The 22,895-nt window shown below is 39.7% G+C and overlaps 3 protein-coding genes across 4 annotated transcripts in view; 2 read left to right on the forward strand and 1 right to left on the reverse strand.

Moving 5' to 3' along the window:
• The first annotated feature begins 6,292 nt into the window (after nucleotides 1–6,292).
• LOC128866162 (probable phenylalanine--tRNA ligase, mitochondrial) lies at nucleotides 6,293–8,144 on the forward strand. The gene is made up of 2 exons (XM_054106683.1): nucleotides 6,293–7,639; nucleotides 7,705–8,144. The coding sequence occupies exons 1-2, from the start codon at nucleotides 6,377–6,379 to the stop codon at nucleotides 7,870–7,872; spliced, it is 1,431 nt and encodes a 476-aa protein (XP_053962658.1). The 5' UTR covers nucleotides 6,293–6,376; the 3' UTR covers nucleotides 7,873–8,144.
• Nucleotides 8,145–8,812: 668 nt separating this feature from the next.
• On the forward strand, nucleotides 8,813–11,238 carry LOC128866163 (GPI mannosyltransferase 2). Of its 2 annotated transcripts, none has more exons than XM_054106684.1 (3): nucleotides 8,813–8,941; nucleotides 9,067–10,657; nucleotides 10,736–11,238. In XM_054106684.1, the coding sequence occupies exon 2, from the start codon at nucleotides 9,209–9,211 to the stop codon at nucleotides 10,589–10,591; it is 1,383 nt and encodes a 460-aa protein (XP_053962659.1). In that variant the 5' UTR covers nucleotides 8,813–8,941; nucleotides 9,067–9,208; the 3' UTR covers nucleotides 10,592–10,657; nucleotides 10,736–11,238. The 2 variants fall into 2 exon arrangements, with proteins under 2 accessions (XP_053962659.1, XP_053962660.1); XM_054106685.1 differs by having other exon boundaries at nucleotides 9,070–10,657.
• Nucleotides 11,239–21,932: 10,694 nt separating this feature from the next.
• Nucleotides 21,933–22,895, reverse strand: part of LOC128868648 (cathepsin L) — a 39,874-nt gene continuing 38,911 nt past the window's right edge. Inside the window, exon 5 of the mRNA XM_054110961.1 lies at nucleotides 21,933–22,829. Coding sequence (XP_053966936.1) covers nucleotides 22,231–22,829 — 599 coding nt within the window. The 3' untranslated portion in view covers nucleotides 21,933–22,230. The remainder of the gene's footprint in view (nucleotides 22,830–22,895) is intronic.

A 22,895-nucleotide genomic window follows, 5' to 3' on the forward strand; every position in this document is an offset into this window, starting at 1 on the left:
ACTTGAGCGGCTTTTAATATACCAGGGTCCAAGTTTGCTCGATGTTAATCAACGTGTCACATGCGACATCACTCATTGCAATGGAGCTGCTTTCAATAACTTATCAGCAGCATTCTGAAAAAGCTGCCGGAAAACTCATTAGTAAAAGTGGTAATCAATGAAATAATTAGTAAAATTAGCTTCATTAAATCTAGTCACGTGTAAACTACAACAACAAATCACAGAAGAAGAAATCTATACAAACAAAAAATAATGTAAACTAAATATTATTAGCTTGGGCTGAAGAAAAGGTGATTTAAGTTCCGAAGTTTTGAGAAAGACGAGTAAAAACAAATATTTATAAAAAGAAAATGGCCTTAATGCCCGTTCACAAAATATAATTTGTGAAGCTCGCTGCACCTTTCCACATGATTGAGTAAAATTTCCAAGTACTTTTGCACTCTATTTGAGATAACTCCAAACTTTGTCGTTCGAAAGCTTCAATGATCTCACATTTGTTTTTTTTTTTTTCAATTTTTTCTTTAATGTAGGCTATAAAACTGCAATTTTTTTTTTAAATTCTGATTGGAAAATTGAACGATTTGTTGAATTTTTTTTAATGTGTAAAATTTTTGAGAATTTCGTGTAACGTTTGGAAATTTGCTTTACAAGTTTTTTTATTTTTACAATGAACTATAGGCAAAAAAAGATTGAACGGCTTATTAAAACTCGCGAAGACATGCAATAAGAATTACATAAAATAATATCTTCGACCCCCAATTACATAGCAGTGACAAAACACTGGACCCTAGAGATTTAAGTGAGATCTTTTTACAGGGCTACCTACCTTTTTACGATACTACCTATCCTAACCTATAGATAGGCAGGTGAAGTGGTTGAAGTACCACTCTGGTACTCCCCAAGTAGCCTAAGTAGCACTAGAGCGCCATTTTGATACCATTATGAGACCTCCAACAGCCAGATATTCATAGCCAGCCCGGGCATCAACAGATGTAAGATGGGATTTAGGTTGGTGCACTGCCCCAGGCTATCGAATAATCGAGCACCCAGTGACCTTAATCGTCTGGCTACCAAACCAGAACGTTTACAGAGAAAGTGCTCAATAGCTACGAGTTTGGAAATTGAATGGCGTGGAGTCGCCAATACTTTCTGAGTCCTGCGTCTGTTGCACTGTAGCTAAAAGGTTTTCGAAAAAGCACATGAAGAAATGGAGCTCCATCTTTTCTGCGCTTTCTTCAGAAATAATTTCTGCCCTTTAACAACTGTCAGGAGAACGCCGACGACCGGGTAGGAAGTCTCTGAGGCCAATTCAGTCCCTTAGGATTGACTATGACTACTATGTGGACGACACAGGGCGTATATACGCGCAATACAGAGTGTTCTTCCAACTCCATAGCCTCCACTAAGCCAAGGCTGTTAGTGCGTGATAAAGAATCACATCCACCTATAGGACGGTGCATCCTCGTCCGGCTCTATACGTAGCTCTATAGAGAGCCTGTTGCTGGGTGAAAATGAGCTTGGCTCAGTGGAACCAACGAGGGTAATGGAGATGCAGGTGACCCCTGCAAACCCTTTAGCTGATCCTGGGGAGCCTGCACTAGCTCATTTACGTCTCAGTGCTGTGACGCTTTCCTCTACGGACGGAAATAATGTGGTTAATTTGGATGCAAATCCAATAGGTACCATTGCAATAACGGCTATAAAAAAAGCGTCTGATTCGGGAGGCAATTTGGAGGGCGCAGACGTGATCGCAAATCCTCACATAATATTAATTCAAGAACCGTGGGTGTCTAAAGGACAAATACAGGGTTTGGGTGATATAAAGTGGGGGGCTATCCTTTATAAGGAGGGAGAGGTCCGTCCGCGTACGTGTATTATCATGGCGAAAGCGGTTGAGCGCACTTTGTTAAGACAATTCTGCTGTCAAGACTTAGTTGCAGTCAAAATAAAGCATGGATTAGAGGGGAAAAAAGTAGAGACAATTGTCGTCCCGGCCTATATTCCTTGCGACTCCATTCTCCCTCCCCTTACGAGGGAGTTTATGGAAGTTGTAAGATATGCTGAATCCATGGGATTAGGTCTAATTGTGGGTTGTAACGCAAATTCACAGAATACACTCTGCGGTAGCACAAAATGTTACTTCAGGTGGCATTAACTCGTGGACTTCATTCTGTCATCTCGCTTGGTTATACAGAACGTTGGCACCAGCCCGACTTTTGTGACCAGCAGAAGGCAGGAAGTGATTGATATGACATTATCCAACGATAAAATATCAGATCATATCACTGGTTGGAAAGTACTCAATAAAGATTCCCTGTCGGACCATAGTTATATAGAGTTCAGGCTTGCGGCTAAGACAATCTCGACCCCAGCAGGCCGGAATCCTCGAAAAGCGGATTGGACACGATATGAGGATCTCACTAAAGAGAAAATCTTTAATGTTCCGAAACTCCGAACAATAACTGCGATTGAAGAAGCCATAAACTCATTGGGGCGAACTTTGATCGAGTGTTATAATAAGGTGTGCCCAGAACGTAGGAGAAGAGAGGGTAAGACAGTCCCTTGGTGAAACGCCGAACTCTCGAAACTCCGGAAAACTTCCAGGAAACTTCTTAACAGAGCTCTTAAAACTCAGTTGGAAGGAGATTGGACTGCCTACCGAAAACTGAGGAAGGAATATAAAAAGAAAATTAGATCATCCAAATTGGAATCTTGTAGAACCTTCTACAGTGAACTGGAGAACGGAAAAGTTCAGCGAGGCTATGCAAAGACCTCCAAAGAGACCGGAAGGCTAGGCTAGACTGACTGCTCAAACCAGATGGTAGTTATACGGACTCAAAATCAGAAGTGTACGATGTTCTCTTTTCAACACATTTCCCTGGCTCCACGAATGTTGTTGGTCAAAGCTCTATCGATCAATCTGATCATGTCAATATAATTACCAGCAGACGTGATTGGTTTATTGCATCCACGATAGTTAACGATAAGGTTCGCCTTCTTGTCATTCGAAAACTTTAAGTCCCCAGGACCCGATGGCATTTACCCAATCATCCTCAAGCGGGGCGGAGAACAACTAATGAAGGCTTTGAAAAGAATCTTTACGACATGTCTTGCGCACGCTTATGTTCCACAATTGTGGCGTTTGGTGAAAGTTGTATTCGTCTCAAAGCCAGGCAAGGACAGGTACGCTTTACCAAAAAGTTTCACACCTATAAGCCTGACATCGTTTATGCTTAAGGATCTGGAACGTACGGTGGAGAAACACATTAGGAAGAAGGTTCTAAGTCGAAACCCTCTCAACGTCAGACAGAATGCTTACCAAAGTGGGAAATCTTGCGGATCGGTTCTGCACGAGTGCGTTAGCATAATCAAGAAAGAGCTGAAAACAAGAGGGTACACTCTTGGTATATTTGTGGACATTGAAGTAGCTCTCGACAATGCTAGCTTTGACTCTATGTGCTCTTCTATCAGAAGTTCTAGAGTAGAAGAAATCATTGTCAGATGGATCCACTCAATGTTACCCAAAAGACTGCTTACCATGAATAGAGCAAGCGTTGAAGGTGTCAGGGTTGAGGTTAATAGGGGTTGCCCACAAGGCGGTGTACTCTCTCCTCTTCTCTGGGGCTTCGTGGTGGACTCTCTTCTTAATGGTCTGCAGGAAATTGGACACATCCAAGCCAAGGCAGACGATGTGTGCGTATTAATCTCAGGACGATCACTTGAAGTTATATGCAATAAAATGCAGGTAGCTCTAAATAAGATTGAGCATTGGTGCGAATGGCATGGACTTTCGGTGAATCCTATAAAAAGTACCTTAGTGCTTTTCACTAGGAAACGCAGTATGGAAGGTCTGTCCCTACCTACATTGAAAGGAGTAACACTGCAACTGTCTTCTGAGATTAAATACTTAAGAGTAATCCTAGATAGTAAGCTTACCTGGAAGAAGCACGTCGAGCAGAAGGTCTCTCGAACAGTAAAAGTCTTCTGACAGTGTAAGAGAACCTTTGGCAAGACATGGGGTCTAAGACCGGCGATAGTACACTGGCTGTACATCACCCTGATTAGACCCATTATTACATACGCCTCTGCAGTATGGTAGAAGGCTACAATGGTTAATTCCCGAGTAAAACCCCTAAACAGGCTACAGAGAAGTGTGTGCTTGGGTATCACAGGTGCCATGAGTACGACATTTGGTGATGCCCTTAATGTCTTTCTGAACTTGCACCCTCTAGATCTTCCAATTCGAAAGGAAGCAATGAAGGCGGCTTACAGGCTCAAGTTAAATGGAGTCTGAGGAAATGAAGAAAGCACTGCCCACTGTTAGATATACCACCAGTTGTGGGAGCGGTGCACACTGTTCTCGTTGTCAGGGTACAATCGGGTGTCTATCGTTAGCTTCGGTAGGAAGTATGATATTTTGCGCCTAGATAGAGATCAATGGTTAAGTCCAGAGAACCTATTAACGGGATATCAGCACACTTTCTACTCCGAGGGATCCAAAGCCTGTAATGGTAGCGGATCTGGATGGTACTTAGATGAAGGCATCAAGTACTGCTGCAAAGGAAGTCTATGCCTACATACTGGCTGATTGATAAAGTCAGTCAAGCTGCACTAAGAGCCATTGCTAACCCACAATTCTCTTCATAATTAGTCGGCGAGTGTAAGACAAAACTGAACAGTGTTGTAAAACACAGCAAAGTTAGTCTTATTTGGGTGCCTGGGCATTGTGGTAAAGGGTTTTTCAATAAGGGCGGGTAGATGTTGAAATGGAGTAAAATGGCGTTTGATGTGTGGCACGTAGCGCCGTCCTGCTGGAACCACATGTCGTCTAGGTCCATATGGTTCAATATGGGCCATAAGAAATTGGAAGGGCCACCACGTCTACCGAAAAATGGGCGCAATGCGCGCAACGTTTGCGTTAATGAACACTCATTTTGATAATAAAGTTTTATCATTTGAACGTGCTGTTCAATCGTGTAACTTGCCATGATGATTTGGCATAAACAACTGAATAATAAACAAAAGATTTGACAGATATCACCAAAACAAAATGTTTTATTACAGAGAACGAGTTGGCTGATAAACTGGCTAATGAAGGATCTGAAAGTATGCCACTGGGCTCTAAACCCTTTCTAGGTGTCAATTATGCATCATGAGGTTTACCCATAGAGGATGTTGGTCTGGGTTAAACTCGTGCAGAGTTGCCAAGTGCTTTGTAAAAGAATCAAACAGGAAAATAGCGACCTTGCTCCTGAAACTTATTAGGAAGGGCTTGTGGGTGTAATCACAGGGCACAACGCCTGTGGTCAGCATATGGCTACCATGGGAATCATCGACGACCCGATATGCCTATCCTGTCTTGAGGATGACGACACTGCAGAGCATTTTCTCTGTAGCTGTCCGGCTGACCTTGAATGAGTCAGCATGTTGAGAACTCGAGATAGAGGTTAAAAAAGCTATGTTGAAATAAAAATGTCAGGCGCAAATATCGAATTTCCACTGCTAAAACATCTATGTCGGACTTGAAATGTCAACACTGCTGTGTAAATCTGAACTGTCATTCCATAGGTAGAAATGTCAGTGGTAGAAAGAAAAGCTCCTCGCACATGGTTCGTTATTTAAAAAAGAGTCTCTGTAAATTTGTAAAGTAAAAATAAAACTTTATTTATTAGACCCGTTGTTATTAGCAGCCAGTTTTTGTTTTGATTAGCAACTAACCGACAGCTCATTTTCCTTTGATTAGCACATTCCATTTTATAAGAAGTAAGTCAGCCAGACTGAGTAAACATACGTTAACCACACATTAAGAATTCACTTTTTTCGTTCCCTCCCAACAGTCGGTTCTACGTTACCAGAACAACCCACATTTACTATATATCCGGCCTAGGACTGTCACTCCAGCAGTTATAGCAACAACAACAGCAACAATTCACTTTTTTAACCATCTACCGATTAAGTTCGTTCTAAGCGCTTTATCCAGTGACAACATATCCGCTATGAGCTCATGAAGAAATTAATTGTTTCCTGATAAATGTCAATACTCTAGTCCGCAACAGAAAATAAGGAAGACATAAGTAAAATTACTTTTATTTAAATTACACTTAATTATGGCAAATTGCAAATTCTTTAATTAAAAATAACGGAATATGAATTAAAATTGGTGTACCCATGAATTATCAAAAGCATTTACGCATCTACTAAAATCCACTCATTTGCTCTCAAAAACTCCTCAATATGCCTTTCACATCTGAGTACATCGCAGGCAACAGCTGATTAGATTTGTCAAACAGATGACACACAGAGCAAAACAAAAAAGATAATTTGTGAATGGTGGCGTTCATTCTTTTATAATAATTCGTTGTACGTAATTTTCGCTATGTTAATTTTACGCCAATGGCGCCAAGTGATTGGAGGAGTTTCAACCGTATCCAACATACGCTCTTGTATGCCGGCAGGTCAACAGATCTGTAAAGTTGACATATGCCGGCCTCGACATAATCACACCCGACATATAGCCACCAGTATTGGCGCGGCAGACATTAAAGATGGCATAGAAATCAACGGCAAAACTTATCCCACTGACAACTGGACAAATGTGACGCCAAAAATACTTTCGTACCTGGGTGCTAACAAACATTTACAAACTAACCATCCACTTTCTATTATCCGACAAAGGATTGTTAATTATTTCTATAGCACCTACAGAAACTCTCACGGCAATCCGCTATTTTCCGTATACGATCGACTGAGTCCTATTGTGACAGTGGAACAAAATTTTGATAACCTACTGTTTCCTGCTGATCACGTCAGTAGAGCGAAGGCAGATTGTTATTACATCAATCAAACCCAACTACTACGTGCCCACACCACTGCACATCAAGCGGAGTTGATAGCATGTGGATTGGATAACTTTCTGATAACAGGTGAAGTTTATCGTCGTGATGAAATTGATTCGACACACTATCCAGTATTCCATCAGTTGGATGCTGTGCGACTGGTAACGAAAAGCACGCTTTTCGGGCGTAATCAAGATTTGGATATTTTCGAAAAGGATTGGCAACTAAAAGATAAAAACTCTGCGGCACCATTAACATCCTCAAAGTGTTTGGATGAAACGAAACAAACGTGTCATACTCTTGAAGCGGTAAAATTAATGGAGCACGAAATGAAAGATGTATTGGTGGGACTTGCCCGCGATTTATTCGGCACACAATTAGAATATCGTTGGGTGGACACATACTTTCCTTTTACACAACCTTCTTGGGAGTTGGAAGTCCTGCACAAAGGTAAATGGCTTGAAGTACTGGGTTGCGGCATTATGCGGCACGAAATTCTGCAGAGATCAGGCGCACATAATAATATAGGCTATGCCTTCGGATTGGGATTGGAACGGTTGGCAATGGTGCTTTTCGACATACCCGATATAAGGTTGTTTTGGTCAAATGACAGTGGTTTTTTAAATCAATTCAACGAGGAAAATCTGTGCAAGTTGCCTAAGTATAAGCCTATTTCTGTGTACCCGCAGTGCACGAATGATCTGTCATTCTGGTTGCCACAGGGTACGGAAGTGGACGCTGGTTTCGCTTGCAACGATTTCTACGATCTTGTGCGTTCAGTAGCAGGTGATGTGGTTGAACAAGTGAGTGCTGGAATTTAGTTTGAAGTTTACTTTATTTTATTGAGCTATTCACATATTTTATTTAGATCAGCCTAGTCGACCGTTTTAAGAACAATAAAACAGGTAAATCAAGCGTCTGCTTCCGCATTGTCTACAGGCACATGGAGCGCACTCTGACGCAAGCAGAGGTCAACAAGATACATAAACAGATAGCAGACGCTTGTGTGCAGGCGTTTCATGTGGAGATTCGTTAAAATGGATGTATGGAAAATGCTGCAAAACGTTGTTCTTAATTGTTGACAAAAAATAGATTTGGTCTAAGAAAATTTGTTTTGGTTGCGCATACATATGCGACCAAGGGTGCTGGCGCTATGGTTGATGATTTATCATGGCCCATAGTCGTAGTTAAAGCGGGTTTTAAACATTGTTAAAAAGGCTATATACAGCTTTTAGTTTGTTCATGTTGCAGTTACTGAATTAGTTTCAAATCTAAAATTAAAGAGTGTTCCAGCAATTTACAAAGTAATATTTTTTTTAATATTGGTTGCCTAACAATTGGCTGGAAAATTGAATGACCCCTAGAACTGCAATAAACCAAACATTTTTGAAAAAAGTTGTTTCTATTTGACTAACCAATCACTGACATTTTTTGTCTGAATCCCCACACAGTTTTGATTCACTTGAAACGCTTGTATTTAGCTGATTACTAAACCTTCGAAGCAATAACAAGACCGCGGATATGCCCAAGGAAAAAAATGTCGCCTGTGTAATCGTGTGCCATTATGATGGTCCTGGAAAGTTTTGACTCTCTATATAACCCTCATCTTGCACATTTGGAAACATCTTCAGGAACTCTTGTCAGATAAATAAAAGCAATAATTTACTTTGTTGTTAATACGGACGGAATTGAGCCTAGAAAATAAAAATATCTTAAATAAATATTTGTTTAAATCTCTAAATAGTTTATATCATTTTCATTTAAAATTTTTACAAAAGAGCCTAGAAAATAAAAATATCTTAAATAAATATTTGTTTAAATCTCTAAATAGTTTATATCATTTTCATTTAAAATTTTTACAAAAGAGAAGAGGAATTACCGTGGAATATTAAAAATATTGAAATATTTCAAATAATAAGGTGGCAAAGCCAAACTTTTCGTGGATGAGGTGAGGCGCAAACGTCACTTGCTGAAAACCGGCTGAGACATTTGTTGTGGCACCATCCATGAAAAGGATATTTGTAAATTATTAATTAAATATACGACGGAGACTTGTTAGATCCAAATAAGGATCTCCACTTCAACGCCAATCGTTCAGGGGCCAGGTATGTACTTTACACGGCACTACCAAAAGCTGGTACTCTCAGCTTATCGCCACAAAAAAAAAACCTCGACCAGCTGACCGGCTTCATTGTAATACTAAATTTCTACGAATTTTGTGCATTTTCAGTAGCTTCAATATATTTGGGCCTCAGTGCAACGCAACGACCATAACCTTAAATGAACCGCAACGAAGAACTGAAAAAGTAATAACGTCATCAGCAGTATCGCACAGTAATCGCTTTATCATAGCAATAGGCCACATTGCTAGTATGACTGAGAAAATAACAAAGTTAGCTCTAGCTAGCCGTGTGATTATTTTAGCACTACAGCTGCTTGCCAACCACCTGCTGCCCGATCACAAGCCAGATGTATTTCGTGCACCGATTGCACAACAAAATCTACAACATACAACAAATCTAGATACAAACGAATTTAGCACAGCTAATGCCACCAACACTTCATGGCTTGATCGCACGTTTCAATTCTGCCTTGGTGGTATGCGTCACTGGGATGGAGAATATTTCCTACACATTGCTGAATACTCATACTCTTACGAAAATACGCTCGCCTTTTATCCACTTTTTCCGTTAGTAGTGCGTGCCGGTGCAAATGCACTTTACGCCCTCAATATGGGTGTATCGTTGCGCAGCTGGTGCTTGGTGATAGCGGTGCTGGTCAATGTTTTCTGTTTCTGTAAGGCCGCCAATGCTCTTTACGCACTCACACAGCGTATATTCAAGGATCCGAATAAGAGTTGGAATGCGGCATTGCTATTTTGCTTCAATCCGGCTTCGATATTCTTTACGGCCGCTTATTCGGAGGCACTTTTTTGTTGGCTATCGTTGCATGTGATGTTGGAATGTGTTTCCGAGTTTCGTTTTGTGCGCACAACTATTGCTCTCGCACTTTCAATAGTTAGCCGTTCGAATGGTCTGCTAAACGCCGGTTATCCCATTTACTTCATGCTCCGGCACAGCATACTTAGGTCATATCATCGCTGTTTTGCCACATTAAAGCTATCGTTTTGTCTAATCGGTGCACTGTTGCCACTCACCTTCTTCTACTTCTATGCATTCGAGCAATTCTGTACGCCAGATCGCACAGTGGCTCATATGCCTGCGGTGCTGGATTATGCGCGCAAGAAAAATTATGTATTGGCTGGTCATCGATTGGCGGAGAATTCGCCGTGGTGTGACAAAACATTTCCACTCCCCTACTCGTACATACAATCACACTACTGGAATGTGGGTTTCCTACGATACTACGAACTTAAGCAATTGCCAAACTTTTTGTTGGCGTTGCCGGTGCTAGCGTTCCTGCTCTACCACTGCTTCAAATACTTCAAACATTTTCTACGCACACTACTGCCACATTACCCTATTGTGCAGCTACTGAAGGAATATAAATCTCTACCATTCGTCCTGCATGCACTGCTGCTCACATTGTTTTGCACTTTTTTCGTGCATATACAAGTATCAACGCGCTTATTATGCTCGGCCACACCATGTCTCTATTGGTTTGCAGCCGATCAGTTCCCAAAGACATTTGATCAGATCAAGCTGCGATCGAAAGCCGGCTCTATTCTAGTTTGGTTCACCAGTTACTATTTAATTGGCACAGCACTCTTTTGCAATAACCTGCCGTGGACGTAAGGTAACAGGTGTATAATAAAACTGAAGCGTGCTGCTAGGAAATAATTAGATGGCAGTGAACAGGGTGTAAGTAAGAAAATGCATGCATAAATATGTATGTACAATATGAGGGATAATTGTAATAATTGTATTTGTATATTGCAGATTGAACTTTGTAGTTGGATAGCTTAAGTGACGGATATACTCGGCGCTCGACATCTTCATTTCATCATTGGCACAATTTGTGGCACATATATATATACATCGCTTGACACATAGCTGCGCCGTTAAACCAAAAAGCAATTAATACAAAAATTACCTATCAATCAAATTGTCTAATCAAATTAGCGATTATTTCTACGTTTATCTTAATTAATTTATTATATTTTAAACTGCATTGTACGTGCGTGGCCTTACAATAATGTGAATGTATGTATCTAAAAATAATTCGTTTCCAACGAAATTTGACTAGCAAGACTGCGTACAAATGTACATGAAACGCCAAAAAGGAGCTTTTCAGCGCAAATAAGTTTAGAATTGAAGATGTGCAAGATAAATCTTTGAGATTCCTTGAAGTGTACGAGTATAGTGAATTTTCTACACATTTGAAATGGCCAAGTAATATTTTTTTTGTCACTTTTTTACGAATAGAATTGGTTTTGATTAAATTGTCTGAAGAGTTTTCATTTATTATGGTGTTTCAGAGAACATATCGTCCCATTCCCATTGGCTTAAACTATTAGATTTAAATGAGGTTTTAGTCGCGTAGTTTTTAATAAAAGTTTACTGAAATATGTATACATGTATGAATATTTAAATTCTTAAAAAAATAAAAAAAAAATTGAAAATTTTATGAAATCTATTTGTATAAATGACGCATTTGTTAATATACAAAATAAAACATGGAATAAACTTGTTCATAGTAGATGAGTGGTAATTATACCACACTGTCTCGTCCTCGATATCAATACTTGTAGTAACGTCAGTTGCCAGATCTAATCACAACATTTCACAATTCTAAAAGAATTTTTCAAAATTTCGCGCCAGATGGCCCCCCTGTATTCAACCGCCCTCATGTTTCTCTTCATTACGTTTTGTTGTGCAGATCAGATCACACGTGCTTTTTTTTATTACTCAAGTGATAATTAAAACTTTATTAAATTTTTCATAAAAAAATTGTTTGTGGAAAAGAAAATGGATGCTTCACAAGCAATTTTAGATGATGCTCTGCGTAGAATTGCGCAATTAGAGAGAGACGTGGAAAGTCGTAGAAACGATTTCCATGAAAAGCGTCGAAGCCATCAAACGAAGCGGCAAAATCGGCGTTCCGTTATTCGAGACTACAGTTCAAGCAGTCGCTATACGATGCAGCAGGCAAGCCGAGATTCTCGGTATAGAGGCTATGTACGTAGGCGTTATTCATCATCATCCTCTAGCACGGATACTACCCGTTCTTCACGTTCAAGAAGTGGCGAAAAGTCTATTAGAAATTCTGAGCATAATGACGGTGAGCGTATCGCGAGACGAACGACACGTCAAGAAACTAATCCCGGCGAGCGTCACCCGCGAGGTACGACACGGGAGTCAGGCAACTCACCTGACAATATTAATAAAAGCTCAAATTTACCGAACGAGTCACCAAGCGGCGCAGGCGTACAGCACGGATACTCGGGTACATCGCCAATGTCTCCAGGCCCAGAAGAAGGGTTCCCTGATTCTATGTTAGCGTACATTGGGCCAAACATTACAGCACTTAGTCAAGGGTTAAAAATAGGTCAACCAATTGCTGATAATTGGCTGGCGCTTGCAAGATCAGGACTGTCAAAAGAAGACGTTGATGAACTTTTAGGAAAATATCCAATACCAGAGAACTGTCCTGGTTTGGGCGGTCCAGCATTGAATCCGGAACTGAAATTAACCTTGGCGGCTCAGGCTATCAAAAAAGATAGCTATCAATTAGCGCTTCAAAATCAACTGGGGGCAGCATTGAGTGCTTTGGGTCAAGCATTTTCGAAAACATTGAAACAAAACCCAGAAGACGAAACAAGCAAAGCCATCAATGCAGCTCTTGGAGACACTGGCAGAATTTTAACGGATTTACATTATAAATTATCCACAACCAGACGCTCCTTTATCTTACCTGGCCTAAATTTGCTATCAAAAAACGTTGCAGCAGAGGGTCCAGTTGACACGCTACTATTTGGCGAATCGTTTACTGAACGAGTCAAGACAGCGTCAACGTTAGAGAAGGCAGGCAAAGATATGCTAAGACCGGCTTCAGGTAGCACAAAATCAGTAGTTCCGAAAGCAGCGTCGGGGTATACTCAGAAGCAATATTTAAACTCGAAACCCCCTGTCAAGAAGTACAACCAGAAGAAGAGTTACCAGACAGGGGGCAATTTGCCTCGGAACAAACTAAGTTACCATCAGGACAGCAAACACCGCAGCAATCACCCGCGCTAGATAAGGTAAGCAATACGGCAGGACGACTTAGATTTTTTATAAACCAATGGAGGCAACTCACCTCAGACGAGGCGATACTCCAAGTCATAGCTGGATATAAAATTCCATTCTCCTCACCAGTAAAACAAGAACAGGCACCCAAAGTACCTGATGTTAAGAGTGAGGAAATTTCTGACTATGAAGCAGAAATTAAACGTCTTCTTAAAAAAAAGGCAATAAGTGAGTGTATTCCAAGTGAAGGCCAATTTGTTTCACCGTATTTTTTAATTGCAAAACCAAACGGGGGAAAAGGTTTATTTTAAACTTGAAAAAGCTGAATGAATTTATGGTTGCTCCTCATTTTAAGCTTGAGGACTGGAAAACGGTAACACAGATAGTATCAAGAAATGCCTTTTTAGCTTCAGTCGACCTTGAAGATGCATATTTTCTGATACCGATTCATAAAGATTTCCGTAAATTTTTGAGATTTATTTTCGCAGGGCGACTGTTCGAATTCAATTGTTTGCCATTTGGCTTATCAGTGGCTCCTTATATATTTACCATGGTGATGAAGCCAGTCGTCAAAGAATTACGATCGAGAGGTTGGCAGTCAGTAGTGTATCTCGATGATATGCTGCTGTTAGGTAATTCAGAGGTGCACTGTAGGGACAACATTGCAGAGACGACATCACTCTTGCAGTGGTTAGGTTTCAAAATAAATTGGCAAAAATCTCAATTGACACCGTCCCCAACCTGCAAATTTTTAGGCTTTATAGTAAATGCAGGCAACTTTTGTATGAGTCTTCCACTGGAAAAGCGTGAGAAAATCAAAAAGGCAGCGGAAAAATTAAAAATGATGCCTAAGGTGAAAATTCAATTTCTGGCCCAGTTTGTAGGTTATCTTGTTGCAGCTTGTCCTGCAGTTCAGTATGGAATGCTTTATACCAAACAGATGGAGAGACAAAAATTTTTGGCGCTCAGAAAAAGCGGTGGAGATTACCACCATGAGGTGCATATTGATTCGTATATACAAGTAGACCTAGATTGGTGGATGAAGAGTATTGATACAGCTTATAATCCTATCAGAGAAGGAAAGTTTGCCTTAGAAATTTTCTCCGATGCGTCGCTTTCTGGCTGGGGAATCGCGTGCGGAGGAAAACGTTCACATGGTTGGTGGAATGGCAGGGAAAAAGAAAGCCACATTAACCTGCTTGAGTTAAGGGCTGCCTTCTACGGGTTAAAATGTTTCGCAAAGGAGAGCCGGTCCGCTGAAATATTACTCAGAGTAGACAATTCAACAGCGATAAGTTATATAAATAAGATGGGTAGTATACAATACCCAAAGCTCTCGGCACTTAGTAAGGAAATCTGGCAGTGGTGTGAAGAAAGAAGGTTGTGGATCCAAGCAACGTACATAAAGTCATCGCAAAATGTTGAGGCAGATGAAGAGTCGCGCATAAAGTCAGATGAAACAGAATGGGAGCTTGCGGATTATGCCTTTAATGAAATTGTATTGAGGTTGGGTCAGCCAAGGGTCGATTTATTCGCAACTAATGTTAACACCAAATGTTCAAATTTTTTTTCATGGTTTCCAGACCCGGAGGCTTCCAAGATAGATGCCTTTACAGTAGATTGGGCTAATCTTGAATTTTATGCGTTTCCTCCGTTTGCGCTAATTCTACGAGTCATTAGAAAAATAATTAACGACAAAGCTGAGGGTATCTTGGTAGTACCAAATTGGCCATCACGACCGTGGTTTCCACTTTTCAATGAGTTGATTATAAAAGAACCTATCTGCTTTGAAAGAAAGATTAATCTTCTACGTTCTCCTTTCAGGGAATACCATCCCTCGTGGAAATCACTAAACCTAATTGCAGGCAGATTATCAGGGAAGCTTTTATCAAAAAACAAGCACCAATAGAGTCTTTATCATATATTTTAGCATCGCTGTCTGAAGGCACTCTGAAGCAATACAATAAACCAATACTAGCATGGTATGAATTTTGTCAAGTTTAAAACGTTTCCCCTTTTGACCCAACTGTGGCGGCTGTGTTGGAATTTTTATCACCGCTTGCAACAGGGGAGAAAAAATATGGAACTCTTAATAGCTATAGATCGGCTATCTCATTATTGTCAACGTGGGATATTGGCAAAGATCCTACAATAAAAAGGTTTTTCAAAGGGCTATCAGTGCTCAAACCGCAACGTCTCAAATACAATCAGACTTGGGATCCTAATATTGTTTTAAAGCGCTTAACAAGTATGGGACTAAATGAGGAGTTGGACCTTGAAAATCTATCAAAGAAGCTGGCTATCTTGTTCGCATTAGTGACAGCACAAAGAGTTCAAACCTTATCAAAAATAAAAATTTCCAATATAAATGTTAAAACTGGTTTATTAGAGATAAAGATTCCAGATAGAATTAAAACCTCGTCGGTTGGCAGCATGCAACCTAATTTAGTCATTCCGTCGTTCACAGAAAATGAGAAAATATGCCCGGTAAGGACTCTGCAAACATACCTAGGAAAAACTAAGAGCTTGAGAAGTCATGGTGAAGATAGCCTGTTCATAACGTTTAAAAAACCTCATCGGGAGGCATCATCGCAAACAATTAGTAGGTGGATAAAACAGGTTATGCGAGAGAGCGGGCTGGACATAAATCAGTTTACGGCGCATAGCACACGTCATGCAGCTACTTCGGCAGCATTAAGAAATGGTGTAGATGTGGAAACCATACGTAAAGCTGCAGGATGGACGAAGGACTCGGAGACTTTTGCCCGTTTTTATCAGCGACCAATAGTGGAGGAAGCTAACTTTGCATTTTCCATTGTTAATGTAAAAATGAATAGCTAGTTTGGAGTTTAATAAAAAAAAAAAAAAAGCTAAGACAAATCGCTAGTGTTTGTAAATAACTACAAGTATTGATATCGAGGACGAGACAGTGTGGTATAATTGTACGATCAAACGAACTTACCTGAGTGAAGTTCGATCGTAATTATACTAGCTGTCTCGTCCGAAGATATCAAACCCTCCCTCCCTAAAATTCGTAACGAGGAAATGTTACTCCTTTATAATTTTAGTAAGTCCCTGGTCGATTTGTCGTAAATTGTAAAATTAATGAAGAGAAACATGAGGGCGGTTGAATACAGGGCGGCCATCTGGCGCGAAATTTTGAAAAATTCTTTTAGAATTGTGAAATGTTGTGATTAGATCTGGCAACTGACGTTACTACAAGTATTGATATCTTCGGACGAGACAGCTAGTATAATTACGATCGAACTTCACTCAGGTAAGTTCGTTTGATCGTACAAATATATCTACAACATTTACCTTGCAGTTATACCATCCATGCTATTGATCCCGGCCTGGTATGGCTAAAGAAATGCGCGTACGCTCGGCGCAACCCGGTTATGCTTCCCGACAGTCAACAAATTAAGGAAGCTAGGCGTATACCCGAATACGTCTCACCAATATTACTACTGCTACTAATTCTTAACGCCACCAAAGCGAGTTTATTAAAGGTGGTGGCACTATGTCAACAACAACATTTTGTGCATTAGAATGCCATGTCAAAGTAGGAAAAAAGGAGGAATCTATTTGTGAAGGTAAAATAGAAACCCACAGCCAATTTATTTCTCGTGCTTAAATTGTTTTAAAATGTTCATAATAAATTTATAGATATCCACATTTTTTTTTTGTTTTGGCGGTGAGGTTGGGTTAAAAATGCCTTCGCACTATATAGTAACCGACGTGTGTGGTGATTCCACTCAAAATATCCCTCCTCTTCTCTTGTATTTTTCCCTCCACCCCGGGACTGCTTCCGCATTGCTTCGAGGTAGATGGCCAAGACGGCGTCCTAATAATGCCACTTACTTACTCACCCTGCGTCCAGGGTCGTCTGTTGTGAGAACCCTATTCCCAATGCTCTTCAGCATAAGCTTCCATTTCACGTTTCTTTTTTCGGATAATATCCGCCACGAAATTTGCGAAGGCATTCCATTTATCTTCGTCTATCGTCATTTTCTCGATTATTTCTTCAGGTGTAAATACACCAATAGCTCGTTGCAGAGCTGTTCTCTTTATATTCCACTTCTCGCATTTAAAGAAGGCTCACTTTTCGCATTCGCCACAAATACTTGCGAAAGGACCCATGTACGGACAAAAACTGTGTGAGGTAATAGTTAACTTCACCGCGCTTTCTTTCCACGTACTTTATGGATCGGGTGTTGGCAAAATAGAAACCTTTGTCATCGGGAATATTTGACAAGAGGACGAACTATGTTCCACAGCCGGTGTGCAGTTAGAGTTGGAACCAGACGATGATGGAACGGCTTTTGTCAGTAATTTGGGCTTTATACCTGAACATACCACATCTGCACGTGAAAAGTGGTCACAGTAAATGAAATCATTGCCTTCAAGTTGTGTTCGGTATGTTGCTGTTGTTGTAGCACCATAAACATTCTCCATACACTCCATACATATACGCGGAATGCTGCTGAGGTGGCAATCATTGGCCGGATATAAATCCGGGTCGTTCCGGTTACGTAGAACCGACTGACGTGGGCATGTTGTGTTCGGCATGATTTGGACCACTTCAACCGTAAAAAAAAGACGAGGGCTGGACGTCTTTTTTAGGACAAAATGCGCACTCTCGCATTATTTTATTTGTTTATAAAAATCCCTTTAAACTTAAATTCATTGCAAAATTTGAATTATCAAATGACATCTTTGAATGTAAATAATCCGTTTCGTGTTTGAATTTTGTTTTGACAGCTGAATATAGACGGCGCAAGAAAAAAAAAAACAAATCAGCTGAACTGCTCAAGGCGAATTTATTATTATTTATTAAGGGTTTATATACAGTTAGAAGGCCGGAAAAAAGCGAATTTTCCAGAATTTTTTCTGACAAAACTTTTAAATTTATTGCTCTAAAAATTTGTGCAAATATTATGTTATCTTTTAACTGTATTTTAAGACTTAGTATTTATTTTGTAAAATGTATTTATTTGTAAAATGTGATACAGCTGATCTCCGGGAGCTCCTCTCAAAAAAGACGTTTTGCGGTGACCACTATATCTGTGAACTGGATCCTCTGAAATTAAAAAACCAAACAGATTTCGTTAAAGTAATATTAAATCTAGTAATTAATCGAAGGAATAAGCAAAATAAATTTTGTTGACAAAATGGGGGTTTCTCAAAAAAAAAAAATAGATTTTTGACCAAAATTTCGGCCTTAAATTGTTTATAAAAAAAATATTTTTAACGATGAGAAAAAATCTTCGATTAATTACTAAAAAATACATTTAAGAAGCTCTTGTTAAAATTTGAGACTAATCGGTTTAACCGTTTTCGAGTAATGTTGGTCACCGACTTTGAAAATACCATTTTGAGAAAAACGCTTTTCAAGTTTGCCGTATACTTTCAAACACTTTGAAACGGCTTTTCAACTTCTGTGTGTATTCTTAAATATAGGTACATATGTACATTAAGAAAAAAAATCGAGTTTTTGAAAATTCTTACTGTATATAACCCCTTAATAAATGCACCTTGGCCCTGCTGCTACCACCTTCAATAAATTCGCCTTGACGCAAACCCTCACAAAATCCTGAATTGAATAAAAATGCAAAAAAAAAAAAAACGGTTGAGTGATCAATGACAAAATTAAATTCATTATTTTCATTATTAAGAATTTTAGCATTCTTATTCGAAGCCCTACCTATACTAAACCATAGTGTAGTATGGAGAAGGGGGGAATTAAATTTTTATACAGATGGTTTCAAGCTAGACGATAAGGTTGGTTATGGAGTTTTCTCGAAGGAATTAGGACTGGAACTATCCCTTCGACTACCAGACTACTGCAGCGTCTATCAGATAGAAGCTCTGTAAAATAAGTGGCTACATATCTAAATACGCATGCCGCAACAAAAACGACTATAAATATATTATCGGATAGTAAAGCGGCCACCAAATCAATAAATGCGATTATGTTATACTCCGATCGAAGGTTGCACAGGAATGTCGGCCAACCCTAAATGATATTAGTGTCGTATTCAAGGCCAGCTTTATTTGGGTTCCGGAGCACAGAGATATTGAGGAAAACTGTAAAGCTGATGAGCTAGCCACTCTAGTCTTCTTCTGAGCTGAAAAGCTAGCCACTCTCTACTACTCTTCAGCTGCTCAGTGATAGAAGTACCATTTTATTACCTATGGCCACGTTCAAGTTAATAATTAAGAATAACATCAGCCAAGAGGCCAACAGGGCATGGAGAGATGAAGATACATGTGTAACAGCTAGGCTACTATGGCCGCAAATAAACAAGAAAAGGACAAAGGAATTGCTTAGTCTCTTAAAAAGAGACAATATCTCGAAGGTCGTGGCTTGTTTAACCGGTCATTGGCTTTTTGGCAGGCATTCCTCAAGACTAGGAGTTGTCTCCCATGAATATTACAGAAGTTGCAGTGATGAGGAAGAGGAAGAAACAGTTGAGCACTTCCTTTGCAATTGTCCAGTCCTAGCTAAAATCAGAGCAGGTTGTCTCGCTAAATACTTTTTTAATTCTCTTACAGAGCAGCTGGCGTGGGGCTGGGATCAATTCTACGTTTCATAAGAGTCACAAAATGGTTCCACGAATGAAGGTAAATGGGATTCCCGTTGTTGTTGTTGTTGTTTTAACAGTAATAGAAGCCCCGTCAGTGTAGGGTATATCACCGGTCGTTTTCGTCTGGCTCATCTAAAGGTAGGCCCAGGAAACATGCTGTTTCGACGGGTTGGGTCCGGACGGAGAGGTGTGTTAGATGAGTCGGTTTTAGAGGGCATGTGAAAAGGTGGTTAGTGTCGTGCCGGGTGCCTTCACATGCCGGATATATGTTTGGTATGTCGGGGTCAATTCTGAATAAGTAGGAGTTTAACCTGCTACAATATCCAGAACGTAATTGTGCCAGTGTTACACGTGTCTTACGGGGAAGTTGGAGCTCTTCATTTGCTATAGGTGGTGGTTGGACTCCGATTACGGCATTCACAGGACGGGAGCTTAAGAAGGTGGTATCGTTTATTGACTGTCTAAACACTGTCTGGTCCAGTGGATTTCTGTCAGTTTTATCCTGGAATGGGGTTCCCGTGCACCACAGTGGTATCACAACGGACCTGTAAGGTCTAAGTGAGCTGGTCGTGCAGACCGACTACCACCATAACCTAACCTAACCTAGGGTTTATAAAACTTGCGTTCGAACACTAATGACGCATATGGGTATGTTCAACAATGCATTATAATGCGCAACATACCATTTCAGAGTGAGCAGTGCGTTCAAAAATGCAAATATGGCAGTACTGCAAATGCAACGCGTTCTTAGACGTCATTTTTGTATCAAAAGTCGTGCATTATTTGCAGCAAAAATTTTCACACTGCCAATAAATACGCTAGTACAATGTCTGATGAAAAGTGGGTATTTAATTATTTATTTTAGCTTTTAATACAAAAATTGATGAAAAATACGATATTTAAACTTTATTTTGGGGTGGGTATTTAATTATTTATTTTAGCTTTTAATACAAAAATTGATGAAAAATACGATATTTAAACTTTATTTTATTATACTTTTCTTGGTTTTAGTGATTACTTTAGTACATCGGAGATAAAATTACTGCTCAGAGTCCGACTGAGCATGGAGAACGAGTTCACATCGGGAAGGAGGAAAAAGAGCGTGCTCTGGGCTAAGGTCGTAGATGAAGTAAAAAAAAGTTAATAAAGATTTAAAAAAAGATAGCAACATCGCCCAGCGAAAATTTTCTAATTTACTCATCACATATAAGCGAATAAAAAAAAGATATTAAACTTTTGATATTAAACTTTTGACAAGATATGTCCTTCTTTTAAGATTTACACGGTTTTTTTTCTTTCTTAAATTTAATAAAAGACTATCGTTTTTTTCTTCACATACATCGTCCATGACCAAACTTAGTAAAAATTCCATTTTACTGCACAGCGCGTTCATAAATGCAACAAATCTATTTGCAATTTTTCAACAAATCTATCAGTTGCATGAATTGTCACATTGACAGTGCTTCCAGCGCTGCAAGTACTGCGCATTATAATGCGTTTCTGAACATAGCCTATCATTGAGACACGCTACAGAACATCTTATCTCAGCTATCAAAATGCGAACACTTAGAGCTATAACCGGTCATACTCTACGAGATCTTATGATGAATGAGGAAAGCATAAGAGAAATGTGTGCAATACTCGATATATATTAGTAAAATGGAGCTACAAAAGGAAAGCAAAAGCTTAATTTTTTCATTTAATACGAGGTAGCTCAACTGAAAAAATTTTAATTTATATGATTTTACTGCCAACAATTTAATCAGCTGTTCTTAAAATTTGCAAATTGTTACTGGATTTTCATTCATGTGCCTTCTTTGATATTTTTCTCTTTGAGAGCGAATTCTCTGCAGAGCTTTCAATTTGACGTCCATTCGAGCGGTAATGCTCTTCGGTTAGTTGACGAATTTTTTATTTGGTTGCTAAGGTTTCCCTATTTCCCCATTTTATCCAGCGCTAGGTTGTGCAGTTCATGGAAATTTATGTCTTTCATTTGCTGATCGGAGACGATTCGACGTCAACCTCAGGCTCGTGTGCTAATATATTTATAGTAGGGTTGTCAATAGTAGAATTAGGTGGCATTTTAGATTGCCGGCCTCCAGCTGGTTTATTAAATTCTTCTTAGTCAAGCACTTCCAATGTCCAATCTTCGACGTAACTATCCTCATTATGACTAACGTTATTCCGTTCATTAACCGCTGCTAGTCAGCCTACAAACGTGCGATATTGCACTCAGCGAACGTTAGTATCGAATGTGTTAATTTTGAATTGAACCCATAAAAACCGTAACTTAAAAATTTATTATAAAGAGTCAAACTCAATCAAGATTATTTTTTTTGGATTTTTTATTTATACATTTTTACACAACTATTATATAGTACGATTCATACATTCATATACTCGTATATACTATTGTATATTGATGGCGGTGAAGGTGGTGTATGTTTTGTTATATATATAAGTCCACATATTCAACAAAAAATAAAAACTCTTAAAAAGTGACAAGTTCATTTTTGAATACAAAAAAAGTAATTAGCATACTATAAATCTTATATATACATATTTTAGAATTTAATTTGAATTTGGTTCCTGTGATGTTAGAGGGAGATGGCCTACGACCTAAACCATTGGGTAGCTAGAAGCGGAAGCAATACCGCATTGATTTTTCTTGTTGCGCGCCATCTTAATGTAACCCTTGTCGCCCCAGGTGGTGCCCCAAGAATTCTTCACCAGCCAGTAGTCCTGACCGCTGGGATCGGTACCATAGCCAACCACCAACACACCATGATCCAATTGTTCTGCATCGCACAAGGGCTCCACGTAAACACCTTCCGAATAGAATTGGAATGACTCATGCGACGCATCGATGGCTACCGAAATTGGACCAATGGTGGCAACAGCTTGCTTCATTTTCTCCTCATCACCGGCAGGTATGTCGACGAAACCGCGATCGGTAGCGCCCACAGTCGATGGATTGTAATGGCAGGAGTCATCAATGCCCTCATAGGGATAGGACTTCTCGGTATCAATACCACCATTGTCCTTAATGTAGCGGAAAGCGTTGTCCATCAGACCACCATTGCAGCCATTGTTACCATATTTGCTAGAGCAGTCGACCAAATTTTGCTCGGAGAGTGAGATCAGCGTATTTGTTTTGCGGAAGTGTTGACCCTCGAGTGCGCCAGTGGTGGAGAAGGCCCAGCAGGAACCGCAGTGACCTAATGGATTGAAAATCCGTATGTTAGCATTTTAGAAAAAAAAAAATAAAATATTTGTTTAGCCAA

This window comes from Anastrepha ludens, chromosome 6 (assembly GCF_028408465.1).
Source record: "Anastrepha ludens isolate Willacy chromosome 6, idAnaLude1.1, whole genome shotgun sequence".
NCBI classification, from domain to species: Eukaryota; Metazoa; Arthropoda; class Insecta; order Diptera; family Tephritidae; genus Anastrepha; species Anastrepha ludens.